The sequence below is a fragment of the Argentina silus genome (genome assembly GCF_951799395.1).
Source record: "Argentina silus genome assembly, chromosome: 6".
Taxonomy (NCBI): Eukaryota; Metazoa; Chordata; class Actinopteri; order Argentiniformes; family Argentinidae; genus Argentina; species Argentina silus.
The window spans coordinates 19,453,419-19,474,611 of record NC_139660.1 but is presented as its reverse complement, the minus strand read 5'-3'; the positions used below and the strand labels follow the sequence as shown (position 1 = coordinate 19,474,611).

The window sequence follows — 21,193 nt, the reverse complement described above, 5'->3', positions numbered from 1 at the left end:
AGTAAGCAGTAGCTATTAGGTACCACAAGATGTCGCCAAATGATTTGTATAAAATCGCTACCTTGCCTTTCTACACGTGGATGTTGTTGTTACTACTACTACTGCATAGGCCTACTCCTCAGCCTAACTCCCATGATCTTGTGCTCCACAGCGAATATCTAAACCTAATAGCAGGAATGTCCTCCAAGAGACCCAAGAGCACAGCCAGCAGTGTGGGCAGTAAGGGGAAAGCTAAAGGTGTGTATGCCCACCTACTTAAGTATCAGCCTGTCACTCTACTTGAATGATAGAAATGTAAAAGTATCATAAGGTTGGAAAATGTAAGTACATACAAAGTTTTTTGTGTCCATAGACAAAAAGACAGATGTTCCATCGCCTCCAGGAAGTGTTGCAGGGTCTGGTAAGACATTTTGATATTGGTTTGACTTCGGAAGCTCTATGAGGAGATAATGGTGGATATTCTCCTACAATCCTACGTTCATAAGGGTGGGATTTAGTCGAGTTTATCCTGGAAAGACATACATGCTCATTGCTCACAGATATTATTTCATAGAGACCAAGGAAAGCTGCTTCAAGGTAAAGAATAACAACAATAACTGCAGTCATATGTGTAGTCATTATATAGTGATTAGCAGCAGCACACTTTTGTAATTTCACCAGAGACGTAATCCATAATAATGCCATCTGGCTCACTTGCTGTGTATATTGAGCTCACTGTGATTGCTAACAACATTATGCAGGAGATGCACTGGTCTGGCATGCGTTCTCTGAATTCACAGAGTTTTCCACTGCTGCAGAAATTCCATACACTGATACTACTGCTTCTCTGCTGACTCCCATGAAATTCAATAAAGCATTAGCAACCTGAACTCTGCTTTCTGAATAGGCCGGCAATGGGTTGCAAATACAAAGGGTTGTGTGAAAACATTTTGGCTTAATTACTGGATGGAGCTTCTGCTGTAGAATCTCACTAGTGCAGGCTGACTGACTGACTGACTGACAAGTCATAAGCACATAATACCCGTCTTGTGAACAATCGTGCCCATCATCAAACAAAAACCACCATGATTGAATCTGGTCTCTCATCACCTTACCACTGCATGGGAGGCTGATGGAGGTAAAAACCACCAGTGGAGGCTGATGGAGGTAAAAATCGGAGGGCGGGCTCATTGTAATGCATGGAATGGTATCAAACACACCAGTTTCCTCAGCTTTTTCTCAGATGTCTACATCCACCAGCCTCCCCTGAAGTACACTAATATGTGCCACAACAAACAGGACAGAGAACAGCTCTTGGCAATGTAGCCTCCTCCTTGAATGACAAGCCCGTATTTGATTGCCTTCATTTGTTTGAGAGGGCTGGCCATGATACATGTCATTCATTTAGAGATGGATGCCAGAGGAAGCCTGAGGGGGCGAAAGCCTGGTATACTCTATTGCGGTGATGTAATGTGCACGACGACATCCTCATCAGAGCTGTCTGTCAGAAGAAAAAGGACACTATAGCCTACCTATGCATGCTTTTGATGTGAGCTTGGGTGTCCTGCTGCAGACCCTGGGGACATACACATGATGACTACAGGTATATTCTTTACAAGTCAATAGTATCTCTTTATTGTCAGAGCTGCTTTCATATTTTTCAATGCCACCCCTGAAAACACACTTTTGGTCATCTGTCTCAATTATAACTCCACGCAGGCCAAACCAACAGTGTATCTTTTACCTTAAGATTAGGTCATTGGCTCTTGTGGAACATGATAGTATTGGGAGGATCTTCTCAGCTGATGCTTCCCAGACCTATACATGGTTATGTCTTTGTTGTACCTGTGCAGAATAGTTTTGAGCTAGTGTTTAAGTAGGGCTATGCTTGGCCTGTCATCAGTCACCTGTCATCTGCATAGAGAGACGTATGTTAGAGACACAATGTACACATTGTAAGTGGAAATATGATGTAGGGCATTTTTTTCCGAACAAAAACGTGAAGGGATTTACACCTCAAAGAGGGACTACAGACTCAATGGTTTTTCAATCGTGACATGTATCCTGTCATCATATCTCAAGAGCATCACATATTTTCCATGAATAGCAGTGGCATGCTTAACACATTACACTCTGTGTGAAGGGTGTAAACGTCCACTACAATGATTTGGCATAGGTTCATTGTGTGGTCTGGAGAAAAAAGGTTGACACACCCGTTGGGAAGTGGTTACTTAAGCTGTACTTCAGCATTCTCTGGGTCTCCTCAGCAACCTTGTGGAAAGACTTTGAAGAGGCCGCAAGTGGGATGAGAACTGTAATTATGCAATGTCCTGTTTACTGTAGCATGCACTGTGCTGCAAGGCTGTGTCTATGTCTATGGGATGCTCCATAGCCTGTTTTAAAAAGGCTTTAAAGAATGGCTGACATGCTTCAATGTTATGGAAGGGGTTCCAAACTTACTGGTTCCATGTTATTGGGGTTGTGGCATTTTTTTGTATTGACTGCATTGATTTGTTGCATGGCAGGTCCTGTAGTTGATTTGTATTGTTTACCACCGTGTGAAACACAACCCAGAGTAGTGGTGTACTTTGTTGTCATGGAAAGCTGGATTTATTCAAATTTCTCCATTTAGGAAAGGAGGGACAGAGAGGGAACGGGACAAGTACTCCCCCCCATTTTAAGTATCTGAGCTCTCTCTCTCTCTCCCTCTCCCTCTCTGTCCTCCTTACCATGAAGTATCTCAACTGAGCTCTCTCTCTTTGTCCCCCTCCCACTAAGGTCACCCTGATGACATCTTCCCCATGGTGCTGACCTGCGCCACCCAGCAGCTGTTTGGGTGCAGCGCTGACGAGGACGTGACTGGGGAGAATCCCTACAAGATCCTGAGGAAAGAAGACATCGTGCAGGATATGAGGATGAGGGCCGCGGTGTCAGATTTCAGCCCTGTGAAGCAGATAATGCTGGTAGGCTCATCATCGTCATACAGAGCACTCAGACAACATCCCAACCAACTTGATGACGCACAGACCCCATGTTTTTTCCCTTCCTTTCCACTCTGCTTTAATGTAATTAGATAATAATAACAATAATAATAATAGTAATAATAATAATAAAACTGTGTTTTATTTTATTTTCATTATCAATCTCAAAGCGCATAGAACTTTATTCTCAAAGCTCATAGAAATGTATTGAAACAAACAATAGACTAAATGTCTCCAAGACTACAGGAAGGTCTGTCTGAAGATGAGATAGATAGACCATCTCACTCGCCTGACTCCACCCTGCACCCATCTACCCTGTTGTATCTGTTAGCATGGCAAAGTGCTGTTTCTATTGTGATGTGTGGGACGTTGCTTGTTCTCCAACACCTTGTGACAACAAGACACCTTGTGACAACAACAAGACCTCTCACAGACTAGACCCCCCATCCCTCGTTAACGATCTATGGTTGCTATTAATGGTTAATGTTTCACTCACCACCATGACAAACCATGACAAACAGTTTAGTGTTGAAACATGTTGGTCAAAGCTGAATCATGTCAAAATATCACTGTTTTAGTTAATATATACATAGGCCATACTATTTTTGCTGCAGTTTGATAACAGCGAGTTTCCAATCTCACAGTGTTTTCGAAATCATCAGAGGAGGCAGGTGGAGGTAGATATCGGAGGACTCCCGGACGTGTTTGATCTTATTCCATTCTATGCATTACAATGAGCTCGTCCTCCGATTTCTACCTCCACCAGCCTCCACTGAATAATCATGTGCACTGGTTGCACTCAATGACCTTGTCTGTCTGCTGCATTGTGGGTAGGACTACCCAGAGGAGGAGATCCTCCTAGTGTACGACAGGGACTTCATCTATGGACAGATGTTCTACCTGGTCCTGACAGTGGAGGCCAAGGAGAGGATTCTAAAGGTGAGTCTATTCACAGTTTAGCCGAAGTCTACAGGCACATGTCAAGAATACAAAAGCCTGTAGAGGCGACTTGAGCCAGTGATGCTCGTCAGGAGAAAAAAAGTTGTTTAAAACAATTATTACACCAAAATAAAATAATAACAATTATAATAATAATACAAAAAAACTGTTTGGATTTCCCTCTACTCCGTGACAGCTGACAAACATCCATGTACTGCGTATGAATGAATTGAATGAATCTAAAGTGTGGTTAGATCACAAAACAGGCACACAAAGACTGTGGTACCTATTCTCATTACACTGCTTATGATTTCAGCCCCCAGTGACAGAGGATGAGGAGGCTTTGGAGGAAGGAGAATCATCTGATGTATTTTTTCCTAAAACCCCTGAACCCCAACCCTGGATATCTCTAGGGAGCGAGCAGGAGATAGAGGAGGAGTCTGTCAGCGACTCCAGGCCCACGGTAACCAATAATGAAAATAGTTAGTAAACCAATAATGAAAATAGGACTGGAAATGATAATGTAATGATAATGACAAATGAGAAATGATAATGTAATAATACTGAAATCACAAGACACTCCATTTCCATCATCTCTCTCCCTTCTTTTCCCCTTCGGTCCCTTCATCCCCAACAGTTGAAGTATAGGATCTCCAGGGTGCGGAGGGAGTTTGGAGCACCCATCTGGTTCTCTGATCGGAACGCTGCAGAGACTAAGGACGGGTTCATAGAATGTTTACCTTATCAAGACCGGAACTTCAGCATCAAACAGATGGAGAGAAACACAGGGGTACAGGCTATCCCCGTCCTCAAGAGCTCCAGCACTCAGACTCAATGGTACCGTATGCTTGTCAACAACAGGACAGAATCAATATCAATGTGCTGATATGTTTTGATGAAGTGATAAAACCATATATGTATATGCTTTCATGTAGACCATATATGTTTTCACAAGTTCAAGACTAAAAGCGTTGATGACCATTGTTAGGATTTAACTGGAAATGCGTATTCAAATTCAACAATGACCAAATGCTGTTTGCAGTGTCACATTTTAGAACGCCTGTGCCCCAGTATTATAAAGTGTGATCATGACTTGGTTGGCAAGCAAATGTTTTATCATCAATAAACTGTCTCTTCCGTAGGATCTATCCGAAGAACATGTGCACGCAGTATGAACCAAGAGAGTTCAGCGAGGAGGAGAAAGACAACTGCCTCCAATCTGAGGATCTGAAAAATTTCATCAACTCTGTGGCCTCCAGGTGAGGTAACATTTAAATGATTGATGGGGTCTAGTGTCTGCGTCTCGCGGGGGGAGAATTTGAATGTATGAGGCTGACTGGAAGCCAATCCACAGTCATACATTATAGCAGCCTCAAGGAACCCGCACTCATACATTATAAATGCCTACGCCTTATCAAGATATGCAGACGGTACTTTTGCAGACGACAGTGAGCCACCCCTCTTCCTGTCCCTCCCCCTCCCCCTCTCCACCTCTTCCCACGCATTTCATTCTTCCACACAGAGAAGATTGACCTGCAAACGCTGATTTTACAATTGTTATTCTCTTGCGGCTTTGAGGCTGGGTTGTTGGGAGAAATAAAGTACTACGTTAAACTACGAAGCTTTCGGGAAACTGACCCCTCATCTACTGGGTTATCTTCCATTCTATTCCATTCAATTCCATTCTCTCCAGGTCTGAGATATCTATCCAGCAGAATGATATGCATAAGGTACTTTTAAGGACACTGAGCCACCTCTTTCCCCCTCTCCCCCTCTCAATCTCTTCACCTCTCCCCCCCCTCCTCTCCTCCTCTCCCCCTCACCCCCTCTCCCCCCTCCTCCTATCCTATCCAATTGAGGGATCAGTTTCCTGAAAGCTTTGCAGCTAAAGTAGTACTTTATCTCTTTTGAAACATCCAGGTCCACTCCTCTCCTAGAACAGCAAAGTTATTTTTGGTTCTCTTCCATTCTCTTCCTCTCCCCCTCTCTATCCCATCCTATTTTGTGCTGATGCCTGAACCTCTTGTGCCCAGTATCTACTGTAGGCCTGTTAGTTGGACTGAGAATGACTGATGAGGTAAAACTAAAGGAAAGGTTTCCTATCCTATCCAGCTGTGTATGAGCTGTGGAAATTAAATTTCCTCTTTCGAGGACAATAAATCCTACCTATCTACAGTACAATATCTATCTGTCTATCTATCTATCTGTCTATCTATCTATCTATCTATCTATCTATCTGTCTATCTGTCTATCTGTCTGTCTATCTGTCTGTCTATCTGTCTGTCTGTCTGTCTAATCAATCTGATCCGATCCAGATGAACAGCACTGTGTTCCTCTCCCTTCCATTATGTCCAGGCTGGAGGTAGCTATCCGGCAGAATGAACACAGAAGTGTTCCCAGTGTTGGGGAGTAGTTCCACTTCATGTAGCTACCGAACTATTCATTTAAATCCATTTTCAGAGCAGCTACCACAACACTGTGTGTTCCTCTCCGTTCCGTTGTGTCCAGGTTTGAGGTAGCGATCCAGCAGAACGAGATCATGGACGTGTTCTTTGACGACTGGAGGGCCCTGAACGAGGAGGACAGCGGGTTCGGAGGGAAGGCGGACACACACCTGAAGGAGTACCAGTCCTTCACCGACCTGCACTTCAGCAAGGAGAAAACCATCAGCAACATCAACTGGCATCCCACCATCAACGGTGAGGTGACACACCAATCAGCATGGACAGGCCTCCAGACAAGACAAGGGTTACACCGTTACAAGGTAGCCAGGGCAGGGCCTGTAGTAAATGTGTGTCGTAATTGGTATTGATCCCCCCCATCAAATGTGTACTCAGTCATCAGTGCCGCAATCTAAACAGGGGCCTGTGTTTATGAGTGTTAATGAAGACGTTGTGTGTGTATGGTTGTGTATAGTTGTGACAGTGTTGATGTGTGGTTGAGTGTGTGTATAGTTACGAGAGTGTGTGTGTGTGTGTGTGTGTGTGTCTGTGTGTGGGTGTGTGTGTGTGTGTGTCTAGTTGTGACAGCGGTGGTATCTGGTTGAGTGTGTGTATAGTAATAACACTGGGGATATGTAGTTGAGTGTGTGTGTAGTTGATGTGTTGATGTGTGGGATATGTGTTTGTGGCAGGCGTGATTGCAGTGGCAGTGACAGAGAGGCTCTCCTTTGAGGACAGGATCAATGGCTCCACTAAGCTGCTCCTAAACCCCTCACTCATTCTCTTCTGGAGCTTCTCTGACCCCATTAACCCCCAGGTATGGCACAATCTCCTCTTTCATGTCATCCCCCTCTCCACCTCTCTCCTCTCCTACCTCTCTACTGTCTCTCCGGTTAAATCCTCACTGACAGTTTACAAGCAATTTCTCTCCTCACTCTCAAGACAAGCTTTCATCAAAATAAATAGTTTTAAGGAGTGGCTTTGAACTGTCAATCAAGGCTTTTGTTAGCCAGCATTAGAGCACATCTATAGGTTTGACTCATTCTTCTTAATCAATACAAAATTAACGTGACCAGGCACATTTACTCAAAGGTACTGTCACATGGGTACACACACACACGCACGCACACACACAAACACACACACACACAGACACACACACACACACACACACACACACACACACACACATTGCTGCGTGAAGTATTGTTTTGTTTTACTGTCCTCATGTCTGGTGGATAGATTCAGAGGAGAATAAACATATTGTATTATAAGCTAACAAATAATATCCAGCAGATAAAATAACAAATTTAATAGTAAGAGAGCAAACTCATTCTGCACTCCACTTGAACTGCAAAATCTGCTTTGTAATACTATACTGTTACTCAACTCAACATTCTTTTTTTCTCATGCTCAGTGAATATGAATCATATGCACATGGATTAGGGGATTAAAATGCTGAGCTTTGTTTTCAATGACTAGAATAAATAAATACATGTGATGGCAGGGATCCAGTACTTGAAAGCCTCTGTCTACTTTGAAATGTAACACCTCAGCCCAACGTGGCTTTTTCTGTGCCGTTTGCAGTTGCTGCTGGAGTGCCCAGACGACGTCTTCTCCTTCGAGTTCTGCCCCTCCGACCCCAATATTATTGTTGGCGGCTGCATGAACGGCCAGGTGCTGACTCCGCCTCTCTCTCTCTCTCTCTCTCTCTCTCCATCCATCCATCTCTTTACTGCCCTTCCCTCCTCCCTCTCCAGGTGCCCCCCCCCCCCCCCCCCCCGCCGCCACCTCCCACTCTGTCTCTGTTTCAGTGCCCTCTAACTGTCAGCACTTTGGAGTTTTTCTTATAAGGCTGTATTATATAACCTCCAAGGAATGGATTTCCTTTCCCGTCTGTCTTCCTAGGCCTCATTTCAAGGGAATATGATAGGAAACATAAATATTGTTAATAGAGCATTCCTTGTTATTTTGTATCCTCTTCTCCTCTCCATTCTCCTCCATTGTCTTCTCCATTTGTTTTTCTTCTGTTTCTTCTGTTTTTCTGATTGAAATTGAACATTTTTGACAAGCCGTTTAGAGTGTCTTATGACAGGAAGCGGTGATGTTGAGGTTGCGTGGGTGTCGATCCGCGGGGCTGTGATTGGCTGTGTGTTGTTGTCACCTCAGGTTGTCCTCTGGGACATATCCGCCCACGTGGAGCGATTACAGGGCACACGCTCCGGAGGTGGAAAAAACATCCCAATAAACACCAACGCTTTAGTAAGTACTACCAAGTTCAACTTAATCAACATCACCTGAAAACACTGTCTCCATCAGAACAACACAGAACGGTCTTCACCATAGCTTGTGATATCACTCTATAGTCAATCTTTGAGGGGTATACAAATTGTACAGTTTGTACAGTATGGGAAGTGTTTTCAGTTCTCAGGCCCTGCAGATTGCAGTGGAGACAGACCTTACTCCCCAAGGTAACTGCACTGTGTCACAGCGAGATGATGATACGTTGGCTTGTTGGCTTGCCGGGGGTTTTGCTTCATCCTCAGCCTTTAATTAAAGGGGAATGCAGCAACGTGATGGTCCTTTTCAAGCCAGCCACAACTGTCACTGGCCAGGCAAGCTAGCCCTACAAAAACAAACCTCAACTCCAGGCAAGCCAAGCCAAATCCTTCTACCCTGCAAAGCCAGCCCTAACCAGTACAGTATGTGTCTTCATCTTCAGATCAGCCCTGCTGCTAAGACCTAATGTCTTACGTCAGATACAGATAGCCCAACGCTGAGAGACTAGAGACGCATCTAACACCGCCATCTTTCAGAAGACTATGGCCTCAACGCTTAACCCGTATATGTTAATGAACCACTTGTTTGCCTTGGAAGCCCTGTTTCCTGTTCACGTAACTGGCTACGTCTCCCGAGTGAGGACGAAAGCCAGTTAGAATAAACATGGGAAGTCATTTAAAAAACGAGACGTGAAAATGTGACTATAGCCGCCCCCAGCAGCCACCTCCATCTATCCTCCATTTGCTGTTTTAGTTACCATCCTACTCTAGCAGCTGCCCCCACTCCTCCCTCCCTCCCTCCCTCCCTCCATCTCTCCCTCCATCCCACCCTCTATCTGTTCCCTCTTTCCTTGTTTATTCTCTAGCCTCCAGAGTCAACAACATCAGCGACCCACACTCCAGCTGTTATGCAACCCCACTCTGCCCATGATAGGCTGTCACGGCCGATAACACACTCACATCAGATTACAGCCCCCCCCCAGGGGAGGCTGGTGAAGGTAGACACCCGGAGGACGGTCTCATTGTAATGCATGGAACGGAATGAGGAATGGTATCAAACACGCGTGTTTGATACCATTCCTCATTCCGTTCCATGCATTACAATGAGCCCGTCCTCCGACGTCTACCTCCACCAGCCTCCCCTTCAGCACCCCCCCCATGTGTCTATTTGCACTACAAACAGTGGCAGCTCTATCTCCGTAAAGCCAATCATTTAAAGGTTGAGTGCTGTGAAAGGTTTACCCTGCGAACACCTGCTGGTACCTTATCGGACGAATGAGAAATTGAAATCCTATCATGAAAAAAAAGGCAGAGTATGTTTTGTTTGTACCCTGTTCTATTCACACATTGTTTTTTAAATGTGATAAATCAAACACGGACAGGTCATAAATCTCACGCATATTAAACAGTGGCATGTACAGTGCAGACTGAGCATGCTCCCGGCTTGGCGGAGTCTTTTATGAGTAATACGCCAGTGATCTCAACTTTAATGAGAAACAGACACAACGACATCGGTGGCCAAAGTGCAAAGTGAAATCACATGCTCCGCTTTAGGGCACTTAACAAAAAAAGAAAAAAAAGCTTCTGTATACACGGTACACAACCACATTCTCCGTTTTATTTCCACTTGATAGCAAATTATCTACAGTACTCAGTGTTATGATTCTGCATTTAGTTTAGGGCCTGGTTTGAGTTTCCCTACAGAAGTGGCAGGAGTGGTAGTAGAGGTTGGAATTCATCATTCCATTCCATGCATTACGATGACCCCGTCCTCCGATTTCTACCTCCACCGGCCTCCCCTGCAGGAGTGGTTGTGTGGAGCCCACTGGTGGGTTTGTCAGTGTCTACCAACCTGCTGTATAGTCTGTACTGTAATCCCTTTGTGCTCTGCCTCACAGCAGGGCTTTGAAGACAAACGAGAGAATGAAACCCCTGTCGTGCGCTACTGTGCTGTCTCCGGCATAGAGAATGGCCACAAAGCACCAATTACAGATGTCCAATGGCTGCCGGAAACCTTTGAGGTAAGGAGGGGTATGGAGTGTGGGGTAGAGGGGGGTAATGCTGCGTTCACAGTGCGCTCGGAAATAGGAAACCTTTCTACATTTGACACTTTCCATACATTTCTGACATGGAAACTCAAAGACAAAGACAATAACCGAGTTTCCCACTTGGAGAGTATTAGGAACCAATAGGAAGCTCTATACACATACTGTAACTTACATTCGTTTAAACTCTGAAGTTTTGAACATAAAACAACAGCCTTATAAAGAGACGGGCAATTTGACAGGATGCTGATTTCCACAGTATTTGAATTATTCTAGAAATGTCTATCGCCAGACCTTTTCTGTTATTCTTTTCAATCAGGAGGCTTGCGTGAAAGGAAGTATAGCTGATATAGCTTTAACTAAGTGTTTTATAGGTTATTCTTACTGATAAACGTGGGAATGTAATTTGTTCTCGGCTGTTTGGTTAGGACATGCTTTTCTTGTCAAGATGAAACATTCTTGAAAGTTTTTCTTGATTTTTAAACTCTCCTGGCCCTGTCTTATCAGATCTTGAGTAAACACTTTAGCAAAGTGTCCAACATACCAGGGAGAACTCAACACACAGCAGATGCTTTTAAGCCTTCGCACCTAATTTACACACTGATAGTCAAACACTTAAGTTGAAAGAACCCCTAATCGCTCTAACGATTTTCGAGTCTAATTCTGGAACGATGATTCAGATGTTTAATTTACGATCCAATCTGACTTAAAAGCACTTTGACCGTAAACAGTTAATTTTAGCAGGTTTATTTGAAGGGGTCATGGGTGAATGTCACACGAGGCTTTTAGAAACATTACTGTGGCCTCTTCTGCATAGAGGGCCTTTCAAATACAAGGCTTCCTCACAGGGGCTGGTACATACTTGATGACACTTATCTCAAAGCCACGCTTCATGGTGCCTTCATTACGCTATCTATCAAAGGAATGATGTAGACTTACAAGGTAAACCTTTCTAGTTATTTTGGCTGTTGTATGCTTTGTGCTTGGTGAAAGATCATTTATGAGACATACAATGGCTTGTTTTACCTGGCTTGGTTTGTGCCTTTCATCTTGTCCAGTGATTATTACTGTGAGTGGTTAAAGGCTCCGTTAGTATTCACTGACAGTCATTTGGATAAGTAAAGCCAGGCAATCTTCAAAGTGTCCCCAGGGAGTCCTATAAAAACAGATGTCTGTGGAGGAGTAGACCTGCTCATCACTACAAGTACTAGAAATATCTCAGTTTTGACCTTAGATACTGATTACTGATTTTCAGTTCAGGGCGGGAGTTAGCTAAACACCTCCTAGGATGTAGATACTGTATGTGTTTATTGTCTCTCTGTGTCTGTGATCAGGTCTCCAGAATGGGTGTACCGATGGAGAACAAGACTCAGATATGTGTTCAGATCGTCACCTGCGCCCCTGACTGGTACGGATCAGTGTGACAAAATTAATCTCTTAACAATATCTATTTAAAACACTCCAATCTTTTACAATATCAGTTTGTCTCATTATGTCTGTTTGTTTGTTTGTTTGTTTGTTTACTGTTATTTGTTTCTCGCTGCTCAGCTGTGTGATGTTCTGGGATATCCGAGCCCCTAAGATGGCTGCCCACACCCTTGCCGACCGGAAGCAGAAGGTGGAGGAGAAGCCCCTGGAGAATCCTCACGGTGTTCCTAACACGTTCAAACACCTGGACCTGTCCTGGAAGCCTCTCGTCAGGGTATAGTGTACTTACTTTATTTAGCAGTTTAGTTGACAGGGACAGTACTACCCATGAATCAACATATTCATATTCATAATCCTTTAATGTCCTCAGAGAGGCAATTTGTTGCGCATCATCAGTTCATAAAGGATACATTCGACATTTATATCAGGTTACCCATCAATGTAAATGCATCAGAGTTAGCTAGAGAGCTCATTTACATCTGTAGTCCCTGGGCAGGTTTACAAATGCAGCATTACAAACACTGCTCTCCTCTCCATCTGCAAAGGTACAGAGACTGTGTTGAACCTCCACTTGGGTTCAGTCGTCAATCTCTTACAAAGATCTGAAATTCTTCCCTCTTTGAAATTGATTGAGATCTGACACTGATTTAGTAATGTTCTGTGTTTGACAGTTCTCTGAGGGCATTGGATGTCAAAACTGTTCTCTTCAATCATGTGTCAGGTTTCCCTGCCAAAAATCGATACCAGCGGGGAATACAGCCCTTTGAAATTCAGCCTGCAAGACAACACCTGTGACAACCACACAGGCAGCAACACAGGTGAGTATTTACCTGACTTTTCTCTCTGTCTTCATTTACCTCCTTCATCTGTCTCTCTCTCTCTCTCTCTCTCTCTCTCTCTCTCTCTCTCTCTCTCCTTCAGGCAGAAATGCAGGCGATCAATCCCCCCTTCTCTCCTTGTTTATTTCTCTTCCTGTCACTTTTTGCTTTTCTTTCCCCATACTCCCTCTTTTCTAACTCCTTGGAGCAACACAGGTGAGCGGAACAGTGACCTGCCAAAGAGGTAGCGCAAGCCAAAGAACATTGTTAAATCAGGAATCCTAGGAGGTTAAAACACTCTAGAGATAGATGGTAGAGATATAAGAGATAAGATAGATGGATGACACAGATATAAAAGATAGGACCGGATACTCTTTGTAATGGACCCCCCAGGACTCAACTGTTGTCTGCGGTGTGTCTGAGATGTGCCTACGTGCTTGTCTGTGTGTGCGTGTGTGTGTGTGTGTGTCTGTCTGTGTGTGTGTGTGTGTGTGTGTGTGTGTGTGTGTGTGTGTGTGTGTGTGTGTGTGTGTGTGTGTGTACGTGTGTGTGTGTGTGTCTGTCTCAGATTCTCCCTGGGATCAGTGAGCACCGTGATCAGTGGAGCATGGCTCATCTCGCCCCTCTTTCTCCTCTCTCTCCTCTCTCTCCTCTTCTTGCCCCTCTTGTCCCTTTCTCCTCCGGTTTCATACCGTTTTATTAAGCAATACCTCCCAGACAAGGCACTCACAGTCAGGGAGCATTAGCCTTGTTGACTGTCAGCTGTTTGCAATATGCTGCTTAGCCCCTGGGGCCAAAAGATGCTCCTGTGTCTCGGGGTGGTCAAGAAGAAACCTGCCTTTGTCTGCCTGAAGGTCTGCCTCTATAAACACAGCTTTGATGAGGGGTTATGAGGGGTTTTAATACACTTATTCAACCAATAAAGGTGCTGCATTTTTTTGTGACTATGAGCGGGAGTTTGATATGATTCTTTTTTTTTTTTTTTTTTAATCAATTTTTGTTGTAATTGACATGGTCTGGTACTCTGTTATAGTTTACTGTAGAATGTTTGACTAAGCAGGGCAGGGTCCATTTAAGAGGTCTTGATTGGAAGGTGTGACCTGTCATATAGACCCCCCCGCCCCACTGTTTAGTACAGAAGGTGGTGATCTTCATGTCATCAATGGTGCCGTGATGCTTGACGCCATCCACCGCCACTGGTCGGTGTGTTAGTTTGTTCCCCTGCTATTTATTGAGTGTACCGTATCTTTATCTTTACACCCAATCTTAGCCAACAGGATAATAGTGAATATATCTGCTATACCAGTGTGTGTGGTAATGAGATACCCCCCAGATAGCTAATCTAATATTGTCAGGGATCTGGAGGGACGCAGCCTGGTGATAAGAGGGTGTGAACAGGCTGTCCTGTCTCCTGTCACTGTCCCGACAGACAGTGGGGCTTTTGTAACTGAAAAGGCCACTCCTCTCCTCTCCCTCGTCCCTCATCCTCCGTTCTCCACCCCTCCCTCCTTGCTCGCTCCACTCCCGCTGATGGTCAGGTGACAGAGCTGGCAGGCCACACAGACCGACTCTGTGGTTCCCACAACGGCCCTGTTCCACTCCCTGACTAGGTCAACACCCTAAAACTAACCCTAACCCTAACCAAACCCTTAACCCTAACCCTAACCTTTTACCAAACCCTTAACCCTAACCTTTTACCAAACCCTTAACCCTAACCTTAACCAAAACCTTTGACCCTAACCTTAACCAAAACCTTTAACCCTAACCTTTACCAAACCCTTAACCCTAACCTTAACCAAAACCCTTAACCCCATCCTTTACCAAATGATAACTAATTCAGAAATTCAACATGGGTTTGCTGGTCAGTCATGTCCCCTTAGTTGTTCCCATCTTCTGCTCCCAATCTGACAGACAGGGCACACCTGAATGCAGAGAGGTCAGAGGTCACGCCAGAGTATGCCTCACTCAGGGTTCCCTCCACCAAACACCTCACCCCATTGGAGGACTTCAACACCAAGTTCTACTTCGGAACTGAGGTAAACTTCCCCAAACAGTTGTTTCACTTACTTTAGGCAAATGTACCCAGACTTCTAAGTCACTTTGGATAAGAGTGTCTGCTAAATGACCCAAATGTAACGTAACAGGAAAAGACTTAGCTACAGTCGTGAGGTAAAATCTCACTTTTAGACAAGTCTCTCATACAGTGTGTTTTATTTTCATCCATATTTCATGTTGATGTTTTTCATCCACGTTTTTCCCCTCAGGACGGGGAACTTGTTTACACAGACTGGAAATTGGAGAAGGATAACGACTCTGGAAGACTGTACAGTAAGTGGCAAACACAGTAGATGAGACTGTATCTATAGTGTTATCTTGAACTATGCTGTTGAGCAGTTAACACTGATACGGTGCCAAGTGACTCATCTCCCAAACCTTTAGCCTATAGCACTTTACCACACGGTGAGTGCTAATGGGTAAAATTGGTTGTTTGCTTTATTTTTCTTTCATTGAGATTTCCTTCCCCATTATCAATGTAGCATCTCCATGTAGAATCAAACAATGCCTTCAGTATGTGTGTCTTGGCCATCATCGTGTGTTTAAGCACGAGAGATTTTGAGGTTGCCCACAAGCGAATTCTTCCGAGAAACATAACAAGCCATTGACTGGGTATGTAGATTTAATACCGCTCCAACAATAGTCTCTCTAAGTACCGAGCTCAGCAGTTTCAGGGCAATTACAAGAGATTAAGTCAACTCCCTCATCTCCATTTGGCACGCCAGAGACATTTTATTACTCCATAAATTACTCCATCTTGTGTCACAATAGCGTTTTGGGTCATTTATGTGCTTGTACATTCATGGTAAATTGCTCCCTACAATGTAATTTCTCCTCAGCATGTTTTATGTTCAATTAGTTAATAAGAAGGTCCATAAGAACCTGAGGGAAATTACACTACAACACACACTCCCTGTATGGAGGCTGCTTATGTTGTTAAGAGTTATTACTTTATATAAATGGGGAGCGGCTGGCCCATGGACGTGGCTCCAGTATAGATTAAGATCTTGATTAAGCATACATACACAGACACAGTGCCTCAGACTAATTTTTCCTAGATATTATGCTCAAAAACACTTTCACTGTACAGTGCGAGTCTCCTGGGTGGCGGCCCTCAAGTATAACTATCTCTCCTGGGGTTCACGCCAAGACTTTACAGACAGTGAAATCCCAACTTGATGCCTCTCCCCCCACTTTCTCTCCGTCTCTCTCTCCCTCCCTCCCTCCCTCCCTGTCTCTCTCTCTCTCTCTCTCTCTCTCTCTCTCCCTCCCTCCCTCCCTCCCTGTCTCTCTCTCTCTCTCTCTCTCTCTCCCTCCCTCCCTGTCTGTCTTGTCTCTCTCTCTCAACCTCTCTATTCCCCCCGTCTGTCTCTCTCTCTCTCTCTCTCTCTCTCTCTCTCTCCCTCTCTCAGGTTCCAAGCCCTCTCATCGTTTCATCATCCACGATGGTCTGGTGAACACTGTGCGTCGCTCGCCCTTCTTCAGAGACATCATTCTGACCGTGGGGGGGTGGACCTTCGCCATCTGGAAGGAGGGCGTCATGGTAACAATAACAACCCATAATACGCAGTATGGCAGGCCATAACACAGACACATTGAGACATGTTCAATTCATTGATTCAATTCAACCACTTAATAAGTGAGCTGTGGAAATTAATTTAACACAATCTAATCTTGTATAACCTTTGACCCGCAGAACGGACCTATCATCCAATCGTCGTGCTCCCAGAAGAAGTGCACCATAGGCTACTGGTCCCAGTCCAGGCCAGCAGTGTTCTTCATCGGGAAGGAGGACGGGAACATTGATGTTTGGGACCTGCTGGAGAAGACCCACGAGCCCTCCCAGACCCAGAACATCACCACGGCCCAGATCACCTGCATCAAACCCTGGATCGTCTCCTGTGAGTTGCCCCTGACCCTGGTCGTGCTATAGCACTAAGTGGCTTATGGGTGTGTATCAGGGGAGGCTGGTGGAGGCAGAAATCGGAGGACGGGCTTATTGTAATGCATGTAATGAAATGAGGAATGGTATCAAACACTCATTCCATTCCATGCATGACAATGGGCCCGTCCTCCGATATCGACCTCCACCAGCCTCCCCTGGCGTGCATTGTCTGGTGTTGAATGTTGGTCTACTGTGTTTTTATATTTACTGTCTGTTTTTATACATGGTCTTTGTATATCTGCTGCTGTAAGTGAATTCAACCTTGGGGATGAAAGTACTACTATAGAAAAAACCTGTATTTAATCTTTATGTTTGCATCATCAACAGCAAAGCAGCATCTTCTGGCTGTGTCAGACCACCTTGGCACGCTCCACATTCTAGAGATCCCCTGGACACTCCGCAGCCCCTCCAGCAATGAGGTGAGTGCATTGATCCAGGACTCCTGGTCCTGGAGAGCCGCAGTGCTGCGGGCTTTTCTCCCAGCTCAGCAGTGACAAAACTGAGTCAGCTAATCAACGTTTTGAGGATCAGTTGATGAGTTCTGGAGCACTAGGCTAGGACAAAAACCTGGACCCACTGCCGCTCTCCAGGACCAGGATTGAGTATCACTGGTGTTTAGTGATTTAAAATCTTAGCCAGGGGAGGATGGTGGAGGCCGGGCTCATCGTAATGCATGGAATGGAATAAGCAATGGTATCAAACCTCCACCTACTGATCTTAATGTGTGTGTATGTTTATGACAATATGCCTGCCTGTCGTAGACTGATTTAGGATGCTAACTCACACCACTTTCTACATTTTACGGTACAACGTTGTACAACATTCATACTGCCTGTCTCCTTCCTGTCTGTCTGCAGAAGCTGAGCATGAGTAAGTACTTTGAGAAGGAGGTGGACAGGCTGGTGTACTTTGAGAAGCGGAGGGAGATGAGGGCCAAGGAGAGGAAAGACATGGAGGCTGAGGAAATGAGGAAGAAGATGGTGAGACATTCAGATGCTGGGCTTGTTCACACAGATAGGCCTACAGCAGAGGAGGCTGGTGGAGGTAGAAATCGGAGGACTGGCTCATTGTAATGCATGGAACGAAATTAGGAATGGTATCAATGTTTGATACCATTCCCCATTCCATTCCATGCATTACAATGAGCCCGTTCTCCGATTTCTACCTCTACCAGCCTCCCCTGATGTCCACACAGATAGGCCTACAAGCCTATGAAGTCAGTATGAATGTTGTAAGGCAAAGTGTTACATTCCTACTTATAGTGCAACACTCAGAGTCAAAGTACAGTATGGGGTTTTCTGCTGAAAGTTGGGGTTTGTTTTAGTTATTATGAAAGTGAAGCAGAATATACTGGATTACTTTACCAATACATCAGGGGAGGCTTGTGGAGGTAGAAATCAGAGGACAGGCTCATTTGTAATGTATGGAATACATGGAGTGTTTGATACCATTCCTCATTCCATTCCATGCATTAAAATGAGACCGCTCTTCAATGTCTGCCTCCCCTGATGGTAACTATGTCCCTGAGCGCCTGTTAAAGCATGTGTGAATGCCGTGAGGGTGACATTCTGCCACATGATGTAAGAATCACAAATCCTTTTTATCGACCTCAAGTCAGATGTGCTCAATCACATTCTGGAAAGTCGAGTGTGAGAGCGGGAATATGTTTTCTCTCATGACTAATTTATTCAGTCTGCTATTTGATTCTCACTACCAGGGAGAGGGAGAGTGTCTAACGTATTGACATCCTCTCCATAACAGTCCATCAGGAGAAGATGGATTACTTTGAGCAGAGGATTTTCAAAGCTCTTAGGCCAAGTACTCTTTTGCAGACTGCAACTTGTTCTGCAACCCCCCCCCCCCCCCCCCCCCCCCCCATGTCCATTAGTACATGTTTGGGTCTGCCCATTGGCAAAGCGCTGTGCTCTCAACCAGGTTACTGGCAAACATAGCAGGTATGAGTAATATTGTTGTGCTGTGGGACCTATACAGTTTTTGTTCCTGCTGTGTTGGTGGTCTTTGGGGGATACTGAATACAGTATCCAAAACAACAACAACAAAAATGTATTAGTGTGGCCTTCTCTTTTGTGTAATTGATACACTTGCAAATCAGTCTGCGAATGTAAGAGTAGTTGTTTTTCTCATTATACTTATAGTCTGTCTTATTCACAGGCAGGAACTCATTCCACCTCGCTCCCCAAATTGTACCCTAATTCTTCTTTGCCACCCCAAAAGGAATGTCTAGTCCCAATCTATAAACCCTGCACTATGATGCAGTGAGGGAAAATGATAATGATTATTATTTCCACCCCGTTGTATCTTTTTGTACAGCAGTAACAGCATATTTGTCTCAGAGCTCACATTTATTATTATTATCTATCCTCCCAAACAACAAAATTACTGTTGTGGCATACATTAAGTTTCAGTTTGTATCCCCTTTTGTCCAGGTGATTGATGAAGACTAGCTTACGACTGTAACGACTGGAGTACTTAGGCAGAGGACTCAAATGCACGACTCGGAGACAAAAACTTAAATCCAATAGAATAGTCTTTACTATCATAAACGGTTCGGTAGGCAGATAATTACAGGTAGGCAGATAATCCAGGAAAGGGGTAGGCAGAAAGCAAAGTCAGAAACACTATCAGAGATCAAAATAACCAGGAATACTCAACACTAGGAAAAATCGCTGGAACGCTTGACACAAGGTACAAAGATGAACTGGCACAGAGACAGGGGAACACACAGACAAAAATAAACAGGAAACAATGAATGAAATGAATGAAATCACATGAACCAAAGACAAACATAAACTAAGGAACAGGGTAGGACGTTACAACAGCCAGTGAATATATTTACTTTCAAGTGAAACTGCCAACATTCAGTTCAGACCAGTCTCTCTGCCACCCATTGTTTTGCTTTGTCAACTGAGGACACAAACACACACATTAAATTCCAGACCAAATACGTTAAGAAAACAAAGAGGCCTCAAGAATGTAAAGCAAACACAATGATTACTGTTTTCAGGAATGTGTGTGTGTGTGTGTGTGTGTGTGGGGGGGGGGGGGGGGTGTTTGGATTTCTCACGCCCTGAGAGAATGATCATTATAAAAAAACAACTAATGTACCAGACTTTCTCACTTGAGACCACAAGCTGAACTTGTGCTAGTCCTGGCCTGATGCTAGGTAAACCACAAAATCATGGATGTTTTTGAATGAGGTGAGGTTTTGACCAAAGACGATACTGTAAAAGATAATCCTGTGGGTTGGGTTAAATTAATGATCTTATTGTTTCTCTGACAAGGTACAGTCATAACTAGTCAGCTGTTTTCTAATGGAAGCATTGTAGCCTATATTTTATGTTATGGTAGAGTTCAAACTAAACATACAGGAGGGGTTGAGATCAGTGGAGGCTGGTGGAGGTAGAAATCGGAGGACGGGCTCATTGTAATGAATGGAATGGAATGACAAATGGTACCGTGTGTTTGATACAATTCCTCATTCCATTCCATTCCATGCATTACAGTGAGCCCGTCCTCCGATTTCTACCTCCACCAGCCTCCTGGTTAAGATAAACCAAGCTGTTTGGTGGTTAATGTATGTCGTTCCTCCAGGAGCCCATCATGCCAGAGAAGCTGGTGGAGCAGATCGAGGAGGAGGCCATGAAGGAGTATGCAGACTACCTGTCCCTGGAGAAGGTCATCCTGAAGGACCTGGGGCTCCTGCCAGAGGACAAGTCTGACATTTGAGATCACACACACACACAAACACACACGTACCTCCACCAGCCTCTACTGGCACACACACACACAAACCTGACACCAAACTGATGTTCCATACCCCACTAAACAGTGTTACGTTTACTACTATCACCCACACAACTCACTGTGCAAGCCTTTTATTATATGTACACAGCGCCAATGTGGTAATGTGTGTTTGTTTAAAATAACTATTTATATTTTCCAAGGACACTCACTATTCAAAGCTGACATTTGTTACTATTAAATGTTTCTTAAAAATGCTTTTCTCTTGGGCACATGACTCAGCTTTGCAGTGCACCTCTTCAGAGTTAATTAGTGAGTTTTTATGCACACACACACACAGACACACACACACACGTCTGAGATCTGGTTACTGGGTAACATCATCCACGCTGGTTCATCATTGGTTCCCCTGAGCCCACGTAATGAAATACATTCTGAGTACCATACGGGTCTGAACTGGGCAGGAAATCATTTCATGGTTCTTTGGTTTCATGGCTCTACTATGAGGTATTGATTACTCC

General features: G+C 44.4%; 1 protein-coding gene across 1 annotated transcript; it reads left to right on the top strand.

The window, feature by feature from the left end:
- Positions 1 to 176: 176 nt before the first annotated feature.
- Positions 177 to 20,821, top strand: dnai3 (dynein axonemal intermediate chain 3; the record flags this gene model as incomplete). Its single annotated transcript, XM_083672556.1, has 21 exons — positions 177 to 237; positions 2,758 to 2,942; positions 3,795 to 3,899; positions 4,216 to 4,362; positions 4,537 to 4,736; positions 5,042 to 5,158; positions 6,408 to 6,598; positions 7,033 to 7,157; positions 7,928 to 8,017; positions 8,510 to 8,602; positions 10,518 to 10,640; positions 11,999 to 12,072; positions 12,213 to 12,366; positions 12,814 to 12,910; positions 14,822 to 14,946; positions 15,175 to 15,238; positions 16,378 to 16,508; positions 16,662 to 16,866; positions 17,238 to 17,329; positions 17,768 to 17,890; positions 20,523 to 20,821. The coding sequence occupies 21 exons, from the start codon at positions 177 to 179 to the stop codon at positions 20,655 to 20,657; spliced, it is 2,637 nt and encodes an 878-aa protein (XP_083528682.1). The 3' UTR covers positions 20,658 to 20,821.
- Positions 20,822 to 21,193: the final 372 nt, after the last annotated feature.